General features: G+C 34.7%; 1 protein-coding gene and 1 long non-coding RNA gene across 7 annotated transcripts; one reads left to right on the forward strand and one right to left on the reverse strand.

The window, feature by feature from the left end:
* On the forward strand, positions 658-3,457 carry LOC107630909. The gene is made up of 3 exons (XR_002359687.1): positions 658-2,012; positions 2,665-2,776; positions 3,017-3,457. It is a non-coding gene; the product is annotated as an uncharacterized LOC107630909 (long non-coding RNA).
* Positions 5,041-11,080, reverse strand: LOC107630910 (diacylglycerol kinase 2). 6 transcript variants are annotated; one of them, XM_021119268.1, is made up of 10 exons: positions 10,847-11,078; positions 10,696-10,739; positions 10,529-10,593; positions 9,026-10,179; positions 7,859-8,234; positions 7,710-7,786; positions 7,269-7,388; positions 6,994-7,158; positions 6,222-6,359; positions 5,041-5,550 (listed from the first exon to the last, which is right to left on the reverse strand). In XM_021119268.1, exons 4-10 carry the CDS (start codon positions 10,097-10,099, stop codon positions 5,398-5,400), a joined length of 2,103 nt encoding a protein of 700 aa, XP_020974927.1. In that variant the 5' UTR covers positions 10,100-10,179; positions 10,529-10,593; positions 10,696-10,739; positions 10,847-11,078; the 3' UTR covers positions 5,041-5,397. The 6 variants fall into 6 exon arrangements, 5 of the variants coding, with proteins under 5 accessions (XP_020974927.1, XP_016189681.1, XP_020974929.1 ...); XM_016334195.2 differs by lacking the exon at positions 10,696-10,739; XM_021119270.1 differs by lacking the exon at positions 10,529-10,593.

An 11,237-nucleotide genomic window follows, 5' to 3' on the forward strand; every position in this document is an offset into this window, starting at 1 on the left:
GAATTATTAAGACATGCATATAATTAAACTAATTATGTATAAAGACAAAGGAAGTTGTATGCAGGAGGTATGTACAGTACAGCAGCACCGTGATTGTATATAAAGAAGGCAGAAGGCATTAAAATGTAACATGTAAATGGGAGGGAGGTTCATGAAACAACTACACCAGGTCCAGGTTTGTTATCCATAACCAAGATACTCCTATTTATATAATATGATCCAATTCTCTCATCACACTATATCATCAATTAGCGAATTATTAAGACATGCATATAATTAAACTAATTATGTATAAAGACAAAGGAAGTTGTATGCAGGAGGTATGTACAGTACAGCAGCACCGTGATTGTATATAAAAGCAAGTGAAGGCATTAAAATGTAACATGTAAATGGGAGGGAGGTTCATGAAACAACTACACCAGGTCCAGGTTTGTTATCCATAACCAAGATACTCCTATTTATATAATATGATCCAATTCTCTCATCACACTATAACGGCTATCATCAATTAGGGTATATAGGCCAATTAAGGAGGAGCAAGTAAAACTTGCAGGCATAACCGCTGTAAGATCTCAATGAATATATAATATAATATTATTAGTTTCCCCATATATACTACTTATTAAGCTACTATGCATGGTATCTATACTATTATGTATGTATGTATGTATGTATGTATGTATAATAAGAGGTGCCATGACATTATCTAATTCAGCCATGAGGATAGTTTAATAGGTGGTGTGGTGTCCCAGAAGAAATATGAAGGTAGGTAGAGAGAGTAATATATAGTATGCGAATAATAAAGGGCATGGTACAGTTAGAGGGTAGATTGAAAGTGGGGATCACAATAATAATAGTAATAATAAGGCAATGATGAAAGACCCAAGACTTGCATTGAGACTTGCTTCTATGTCTCTGTACTATGTCACTATGCTGTGTGCTTTTGAATACTCATTTTGTCTTGTTCCTTCTCATCTCCATGCAACGCCTCCTCCTACACAGTAACGCCTCGGTTGCTCCACCGTACCACCACCACAACCACCACCACATAATAAATTTCCAATGTGTTTCTGACTTTATTACCTGGAAACAAACAAATCATGCTTGGACAGTACTAGTATAGTGGACTTTATTTTATCCTTTAATTTATTTTGTTTTTTATAATTCAAGTCACACATGCAAAAAACTAAAAACAGGTTAATGTAGTGTTAAATTTATTTCTCTTCCGTTAATAAGATGATATGGATAGATTTAATTAAGGTCGGTGTAGATGAACGAATATGGTAAATAATATTTCAACGCAATAAGGAACGCTTTGCTTTGGTTATGTTTGTGGTATGTTTGTTTATTTTATTTTATAATAATATACATGTCGTGATGATGTAAGTTATTAGTGTAAAGTAAACACCGTTTTGCATAACCTAATTTTGGAACATGAGTGGTAACTAAAAAGCACCATTATTAGTGTGAGTCAGTGCTTTTTTCTCTCTCTTTCATTCATTGACTCACACATGTGTGTATATATAAAGAAGCAAAGAGTGGGTTAGGGTTTAGAGAGGATGAGTTGGTGGTTGAGGGGAATGTTGGCTGGCTCGAGGCTTCAATTTGGTTTGGGCTTCGGACCAGGCTTCATTCCTCTCAAACTAACTAAACTCCATCATTATATTCTTCTTCTTCTTCTTCTTCATGAGGGAGGTGGTGGCTGCTTCTGCTGCAAAGGTTAAGGTTGAGAGGAATGTTGTCTGGCTCGAGAGGTCTTATTAGCTTCATGAATTGTTTGATTTGATGATGATTAGTCAAAGTGTCTAATAATCTCGGACCAGGCTTCATTCCCCCCATCCAACCTTTGCTATATGCTTCTGCTTGCTTTCACTTTCTTTTTAATGTTAAGTTCCTCTTTTGCAACCTCCAAGTTTTCCAAATTAATTATAATATCTTTCACTCCAACGGAAAATAAAATGAACTGGCAAGTGAGCCAAAACAATGCACATCAAGGCAGAACAAGTTGAAAGGTAGCTCAGACTTTATTTTCCATTATTGTTCTAATAATGATGATAGATATCTATCACTACTGCTTCTGTAAGTTATGCTTCAAGATTGCAGCAGTGAATTATTATTGTAAGGTTCTTGGAGCATGCTTTTCTTTTCTTCATTAGCTTTTGCCCTCAATTTTCAAGCAATTGAGAAAGTACAGCTTAACATACATGATGGTTTTATTAGTAACCTATTTTAGAAAAACAAAGGGATCGAGTTTATTAGATTTAGATATAACTAAGCTGAAATCACCCAAACTGAAAGAGAGACAAGTAATCAAGTATATGCTTAAAATGTGTCTTGTTTTCTGCTATATATCTATGTATGTTAATTCATGATTAAGATAGATATATAAAAATGTGAAATAGTAGTAGTAGCTTTGTCTCCGGGCCCCGAGGAATGTTTAGCTTATTTCACGTGGACAAGAAAGCCACTGAAGCCATCAACAGTATCCTAACATATATACATACATCAGATGTGAAATTCTTTCTTTTTCTAATCTATCTTCCTTTTCTACCACTAGCTATATAGCTAATAGCTTCTATATACTTACTGACTCTCTCTCTCTCTCTCTTCTTCCAAGTCCTTTCACCTTTATTTGCTTGTTTAGCTTTTTAACCCGTTTTTCAGGCTCTTCTGCATCGTGAAAAGTATAGTGATTTGAAGGGAACCTGCTTACATACATTCAACTGCGAAAGAAAAAAGGCATCATTTTCATCAATCTGAATGCAATGTACTTCAGGTAAATTAAACAGATACCCACCCCGTAAAGCACCAACTAGCCAGCTAGCTAGTAATACTAATACTAATACGGTTCTTCATTCATATATCCTTTATTATTTTTTAAATAACTACATTATTATTATTGTTATTGTTATGATATCCAATATCGATAGATATAATTAAATAAATATGATGTGAGGTCACTTGTTTAGTTTAAGTTAATGTAGTACTGGATTTATTATTATATCTTGTTGTGCAGCGAAAATGGCAGTGAGGAGTATTAATTTAATTGATGATGCCCTAGTTGCTGCAGAGGCATATCTATTAAGGAAATTGATGAGTTATGAATGAAAGAAATTAAAGAAAGAGATGAGAGATAGATCAGATGTGCTGGAACGGTTAACGAGAAGAAGAAGAAGAAGAAGCAATGGATTCTATCAATGACATAGATGTAGCAGAAGATGCATCTAAGATCACTGACTCAAGAGGTCGATGCATGATGATGCAAAACTAAACATGGAAAGAAGAGAAAGAGACGAGACATCATGGTTTTCTTTCTCTTCTCTTCTCTTCTTTTCTAAGTATATATGTAAGAAGGTGTATTTTAGTGTAATGTAATAATGGAGCTTTTAAAGTTGTTGAAAATTCAGGAACCATCTTCGGAAACAGCTTCGATCAGCAATATCAACTTCTTCCTCCACCTTTTCATCTTTTGGCATTTCGATTTTCGAAAGAGAGAGAGAGAGAGAGAGAGAGAGTAAATTAATGCAGAGACTATCTGACGTTTTCTTCTTCTTGGGAAACGAAACTCATGAGCTCAGAGGAAGAAGACGCAGTAGCTCTTAGCTAATGTCGCAAGTGATGATGCTCATCTCACAAATAATCAAACTACATTAGTTAACAAATTCGGTATAATAAGCTTGGAATAGTAATACTATTTTTTTTTTTTAGAAAAAATTGTTTAGATTATCACGCCTTAATTTATATTTTGATTATTTTCCATGCTACCTTCGGTCTTCATATTTTGGAAATCGTGACTTGTATCTTTATGCCTTTTCTGTTTGTACTTTTTATTATTAGATATTTCAGTAATAATATATATATTTTTGTAGTAGGCCATACTCAAATGCATTACGAGTCCCTGCAATTATTTTACACCTTATTTTCTTCTGTTGTGTTTGACGTTATATTTTTGCTTCTAAACAAAGCTGCTGCTTCTTTCAATGTAATTGGATTCTTGACTTCCAAGCAAAATTAGTTATATTGCTATTACATTTTTTTTGAAAGAAATTTGATGCTATCATGTTATCCTTTCCGACTATGTAAGATATAATGTATGGTAAAGAAAACAAAACGTGTTCTAGAAATAACTTTATGTATCACACACAAGAGACAAAGGTAGAGACCAGAGACCAGTGAATAAGCAAACCAGTTTGTTATGTTGTTTCATGCAATGTTTTTGATTTTGATGGAACATAGAAACTAAAGGAAGGACCAATAACGATCGACCAATTCAAGATTAATAAACGCGTTAGGTCGACGTTTGCATGGCACATGATGACATGACACAGATGCCGTAGTTATTTGTTTGGCTTAAACTTTGAGGATGAAGATTTATATGCATTTGTGGATGAAAAAAAGGACCTAATATTTATAATATCTAAAATTACATACTTATTATATTTAATATTGCCTCCAATCTTAGGCATTACATCCATGCATCACACACTCACCACAACACACTCAACACACACTACATGGATACATAAGCATTTGAACTCGAGTGCAGCTTGCAAGAGGCACATAAGCATGCTATCTGTGCTAGGCCCCCACTGCATCTATTTATTTTAGATATAATTAATAAATATAAAATAAAATAATTTTGGATTGATTTTTTTTTGGTCACTCAAACATTTTTGAAAAAAAAGGACATTGAGATCACTGTGGCCCACAGAACATGCCTCCAATAAATATTAATAAAAGATCACACGATTCCTGAGCCGTGACTAATTAATTACTTGAGCTTCTGCAACTTAGAAACGAAGAACTTCGTTCCAATTCGAACATGTGTTTGCCCCCTTAACAAATTGACAGAATGACAGCTACGCCGAGTTAACGCCACTTGATGAATGTGAACCGCAAGAAGGATTTAAGGGCATCATTATGAACCATACGTGTAATAATAACTTCCGTCGTAAGAGCAATTTATTGTTTTAACAAGAATTGCACTCATTCCATTTTAAAATGCTAGTAGACTAGTAATACTTAATTATCATATCATAATTTTAATCAACGGTAATGTTACGTTCATCAAAGAAAAACTATTGTCAACAAATGCACGATTCTTGTTTAGAAGTTAATGAGAGGACCTAGCAAATCAACGTTAAAGGCCGAAAAAATTAGAGGAGGGCCTTTCTGGCTTGAAGATATGTTACACTGGGTTAGAAATATACACAGCTTGACAAAAATAAGAAATAACCAAGCCGCCGTACAATTTTCACTCTCGTCTATTAGCTGCTGCTTTGTGGAACTATATCATTTCTCTGTATCTCTGATAGTTACCAAAAATTGCTCCCATAATAAAGGGATTAAAGGGTGGGAAAATACCCATTTTATGGGTAACCACATCAACATGGTGAATTAAGAAAGACTGATGGCCATGTCCTGGAGAATAACTTTCTTTTGAGATGCATTGATAATGCCCTTGCACTCGGCATCTAGTAACACCTCCGTCATAATTGCAGCTGCATGCCCTTTCGGGTCATCTTCTGATGTCCTCCTCACCATGAATACCTGAATATAGCAAAATGAAATCCCATGATTTCCACCGTCATACAAAAGTTAATAATTCGATCAGTTTAACTAATCAATCTTCTGGGGAAGGTATTGGAGAATGCATGATGCTCATAATTACATCTACTCTTTTAACACTTACAGTGCTTAACTTGTGCATAATCACAATCTTGTTTTAATCTGCATGTGTTACACTTGCTAGTATTCTTAACTATTGCAGTAGGTATTACAATTTACAAATAGCAGAATGTTAATATAGCCTCTATCAGGCCTAATAATCTTTCTAATTCAAAATCTCGCTTATTAGGGAATGTGACATGTTATGTAATTTACTAGTGAGTGAAATTTTAGATTACAAGGATCTTTCGGCAATTGGCATACCAATTAGGTGGATTTATAATTTCTCGTAAGTAGTAAGCCCCTCTCTCCTTTCTTTATTTCCCATGTGAATATAATACAAACGATTATCTAAATTTTGATTTCTTTCATGAATGACTGGATGAGTTATCACTGGTTTAAACCTAGAAGACTGCGCAGGGTTTATGAGAAAAATGGAGCAACTCAATGTTAACCAGCGGAAGTACTTTCCAAACCCACATATAGGAGGTGTAACATTTAGTAGAAGGATGTGAGAGTCAATTTACTACAAAAATCCTAAAGCGTGCAATTACCTGATCATGATGCGTTATATCTAACGAGCCAGGTTGTAGGATAAATGGTTCCCCGTCAATTTGAACTGGGAAAGGACTTGAAGAGTGTATCTTAATGACTTTACCTTGAGCTAGCCTTCTTGCTTGTGAAAGTCCGACCTATACAACAAATCAATCATTACTATTTAGTAGTTTAACATACATTTGAAAATTTATCTTCCATACATTGCAGAAAATATAAGCATGAAATAATTGTAAAAAGACATGAACCAGTTAATTACAATTGTTTTCTTATATCTAGATGTCATTTTTAAGACAAGGATTCATAAAATAGAAGTTAATATATAAAAAGAAAGAAAGGTTTGTACAATAATGAAGCAATTCATAATTTAAGGATAGTAATAAACTAATAATGGCAAAAACAATTATATAGTGACAATAAACATTTATTTAAGAACAAATTAGATTATCAAATGGAGAAAGATGATAGACTATAATCAACATGAATAAAAACTTCAATTCATTGGATTGAAGTTTTGACTAAAGAAGAATGAGCACGATAACTAGCTTTTTAATGAGTAAAATCTGTGTACATAACTATATTATTAATGATACCTAAATGCATTCACGACATTATTTTATACGTATATGAAAATATGTTCATATAAATTTTTTTTTAAACAGACAAGAGTAAAATAGCTTTATTTATAAGTATGCTTATGTAAATGTATCATCATAAAGACTTGATTTATATTTAAGCGGGGAAAATAAAGGTCGTTAGATTATACCAGACCTGAAGTTTCCCTAGGTGCCATGCCCCACAAACAGATACCACCTCAAGCATTTTGTCATGCATGGATTGAAGACTAAAATCATCATCATGCTCAGTATCATTTTGCCAAAGATCTACTCCACCCATGTAGCTCCCAATATTGAGCACGATTAAGCCCTCTGCATCCTGCATGAAGAAGAATTAATAAATGATGATTTACATATAAATTTGGACAATATTCTTAACGTTAATTAATGACTTAAATGTGAAAATAAGTCTTAGTATCAGTAATTCACCTTAGGAATCTCAATGTCTATACCATCAACTTCAAGCCATACTTGCCATGGCAAGTCAGCACATGTTCGGTCCATAATATCTCTTGCTCCTTCTTTGGCATATCTCAATTTATTAACAAACTGAAAATATATACATTATGAAGGTTTTTAACCTGGAAAAATTAACAAAAATATAGCCAAGATTTTTAATGAAGAAGAGCTAGCATGAAACATATAATTTTGAAATTCTTGAGCTAAAGCTTATCGATGTAGTGGTATGCACCAGCACTATAATTTTATTGTTGAATCTCTAAAATGGTAGGTTAAAGAAGGTGCGCTTAAACCAAACTAGACATTGTCATGCATGGTCTAACATGAATAAATATTTCAATTTGATAAATTACTATCAAGGATGGAAGAATATGTTCCGGTAAAAATAAAAGGGGAAGGGGAAATATCTACCAGACTGGAAAACTTTTCTGGATTTATCTGTCTTGTAACATGAAATTCATATGCAACCTTTGCATCACATCCAATCCCTATAAAAATCAGTTCACAGATGTCAGTTACTTACAGAATCGCCCTAGACAGTATTTGTTGCAGAGATATACCTAGATAGTTCATCATAGATTTAGTTTTCACTTTGTTTGGGTTTCCCTCAGAGTTCTCTTCTGTAATTTTAACTTCCCAGCGATCCAGCATGGTTACTGCTGCAATGTTAATGTCATTCAGAAGAGTGGTCAACCCACCCTGTCCATCAAGTGCAGAGAAGCCTCTTCCCCAATTCAGTACCCTGGACAAATCATTTCCAGTTCCAAGTGGAAGTATTGCAACAGGAGGAGGTGACTCAAAATTCAGTCTTGCTATAGACTCAAGGACCCATGCAACAGTGCCATCCCCACCGCATACTAACACTCTAAAATATCGCACACTTTTAAACATTTCCAGTCCCACCTCAGGACCTTGAGAAGCACTCAATTCAAATATCTACAGGAGAAAAATAGCCAAACCAGAAACATCCAACGGGACAAAGATATGAAATGAGAAACATGAAATCTATATCCAGACAAGCATTGTTCGTTTACTAGTTTACAGAAGATTGGAAAAAAGAAGACATCAATAATTAGCATGATTGGAGTTTTTAAGTAGGATTTAGTGAGATGTTAATCTTTATAATACAGATATCATATATTTTTACACAGTGCATAAAAAAAAGAACAAGGGATTGATAGGAACCCATATTTGATCAAGCAAACTGGAAGATAGCAATAATAGAAAACATAAAATCTTTTTCCAGGTTCATTTGTATTGAGTTATTCTGCTTAATGCTATTAAGCTAAAAAGCTTAAAAACCTTGTATCTATTCTTTTTATTAGCTTGTCAACAATTTTAAAGAGCAAGAAATACTTAAAACAGCAGCAAAGTATATGCTCTGCTTTAAACCTTTATGAACAGATACATTAAGAAGTATGCTCTAAAGTCTACCTATGAAATCAGGAATTTTATGAATTCAACAGACAGCCACAATGTAATTAATTGGGGAAAAAGAAATTTTAGTGTCTATAATTTATTCATGGCAATATGAAGGGCAACAACCAACAAGGGTTGAATAAAGAAATTTCAACCAATGATCAAACAAACTCCCAAAGCATAACCATATAATCCATGACGACACTGGAGAAGACCTAACAATATATCTCTAACAGGCTTTATGACAGAAGTCAGAGCTTTGACAAAAGGCAATAGCATATTTGTTTATCAAAGAATAATGTAATCACCTGAATAGGATTTAGTAGCATGTTCAATCTCCTTTGAAGAGAAGGCCCAAGCTGCCCACCACTCCTGGCATTAATGAAGACCAAAAGTGGCCTTGCATCGCATGGCAAATCAACCAATGTGTATTTCTTTATTGGATTAGGATTTACTAGAACTCTACCATTGTTCATGCGACGGAAGTCAAAGAGCATCTCATCACCAGACAGGTCCCAATCCTCTATACCATTCAATACATAGTCAAACAATATTGCATCAGTGACCGAGGGGTCACGTGGCTTGCTATTATTACGCGAACTACCTCCATGCTTATTATTGCGATTACGCCGTTTTCTCATCTGACCACGAACGGAAGAGGTTATAATAGAACTCAGTTTTTCTCCTTTTGGATCTTCATCAACTTCTTTGACATAGAGAGGAGAGAGGATAAGTCGCCTCAAAGGACCCAAATCACAAATATCACCAGAATCTTTGACCAATTTATTATGACATTTGACATGAATGAGGCGCTGACACCAGCGACAATGCCACGTAGGGGAAGATTTGACAAATGGAACACCACATGGTTCATCACAGTAAAAACAAAAGGCAGACATCTCATGATATTCATCTGCATTAACCCATCTTTCAGACCAGTGGTGTCGAATGTGGCTAAAACCAGATTGAGCCACACATTTACAATCCTTTGCTGCAAACTGAGAACAGATGAAATGGGCTGCAACACCACAAACAGAGCAACGATGGATAGGAGAACGTTGTGTCATTGTTGAGGTACCTAAGCTATGAGAAGGCCACAGGGAAGTCAAGCAGAAGCAGCAAGTGGATGGCTGCTCCCTGAGAGTAAAATCTTCAACCCACAAGTGCTCTGACAAAGGTACTTTAAACTTCTTCCAAACTTTCTTCTTTGCTCTGGCTGCAGCTTTAATCCATTTCAGGGATGATCTTCTCTGCCACTTGAGAATGCCATATATGACAGCCAAAATTCCAAATGATCCAGTAATCAGCCATCCAAGAATAGATGCCCCAGAAGCATCCAGGCTAGTGAAAAGCCTCAAAAATGAAATCCCCAAATCTATCATGGTGGAACTTATGAACTATTGTCTGATGTCTCTGACTATCCAATTCAAATCAGAAAACACAGGATTTATGTGCACAGAGCCTGGGCAGTTTTTCATACAAATGCCAACCATTACTACAGAATCATACACAAATGAAGCTTATCTCACTGACAACAACAACTAGTCAGAAAATCTAGAATAATTGAGTATGGGCAGCAAAAGTTGATCGGCAGGTCGTAGGGCAGATAAATATAAATCAGAACATGATAGTCGCTTCTTCCGGAAAATCATTGGTCCGAGAGACCCACAGGTAGTTCAAAAGCTTAGTTCAGTGTGAAAACAAAGTAATAAACAACAAAAACAAAAGAAATAAAGTATTCAAGAATAATACAAAAGGAAAAAAATTGAATAGTCAGGGAGGACACATGAACAAACCAAATAAAATCATACCAAGTAAGCTAAGTCTAATTGGAAATCATAATGCTTTCGCTTTCACTTACACCACTTCCCTGCTCCTTAACCATATAAATTGTCGAATGTGTGACGTTAAAGTGGTAAAGTGAATTTAGAAAACAAAGAAGAAAGTAACATAAAAAATGGAGATGAAGAAAAATTACGGTATAATTAGCGAGAATGGAAATGCAGCAGCAAAGGATCGAATCTAGAGATTGAGAAATCGAAGGAACTGAGAAAGACATTCGATCTACGTAACAGAATGAATAAATCAGAGAAGATATATATATAACGTTGATATCAAAATTCACAAACCTGAGAAGGTGTGAAAGAGACGACAGAATATTAATATATACGATTCGGTCACGTGAATCTACGAACGAAGAAGAGGGAGAGAGGAAAGGACAATGGGGAATGAACTCTCCTTTTCCCCCTTCTCTTCTTCTTCTCCTTTCTGTTGCTCCGAATTCAGACGTCTGCATCGATTAAATCGAACTTCCTCAACATGCATTCCAATTCCTCACACCTCATTCATTTATTCTTTATGTTTGTTTGTTTATTTATTTGCGTTATTTTTCATTTCAAAAATTTAAATAATGTTTATTTTTTATTTTTATTTATATTTAATTTGAAGTCCCTTTACTTATATGGGAAGTAAGATTTTATATACATATACCAACCTGTGCTAATATCTTTTTTTTTTTTA

Source organism: Arachis ipaensis, chromosome B03 (assembly GCF_000816755.2).
Source record: "Arachis ipaensis cultivar K30076 chromosome B03, Araip1.1, whole genome shotgun sequence".
Classification (NCBI taxonomy): Eukaryota; Viridiplantae; Streptophyta; class Magnoliopsida; order Fabales; family Fabaceae; genus Arachis; species Arachis ipaensis.

Excerpts from the sequence above, each read along its gene's own strand:
- LOC107630910 (XM_016334196.2), bottom strand. The coding sequence starts at position 10,099 with ATGATAGATTTGGGGATTTCATTTTTGAGGCTTTTCACTAGCCTGGAT. Across the intron at positions 7,159-7,268 it reads TAGACATTGAGATTCCTAAG|GATGCAGAGGGCTTAATCGT; the intron begins GTGAATTACTGA and ends TTCTTCATGCAG. Across the intron at positions 6,360-6,993 it reads GGCACCTAGGGAAACTTCAG|GTCGGACTTTCACAAGCAAG; the intron begins GTCTGGTATAAT and ends TTTGTTGTATAG.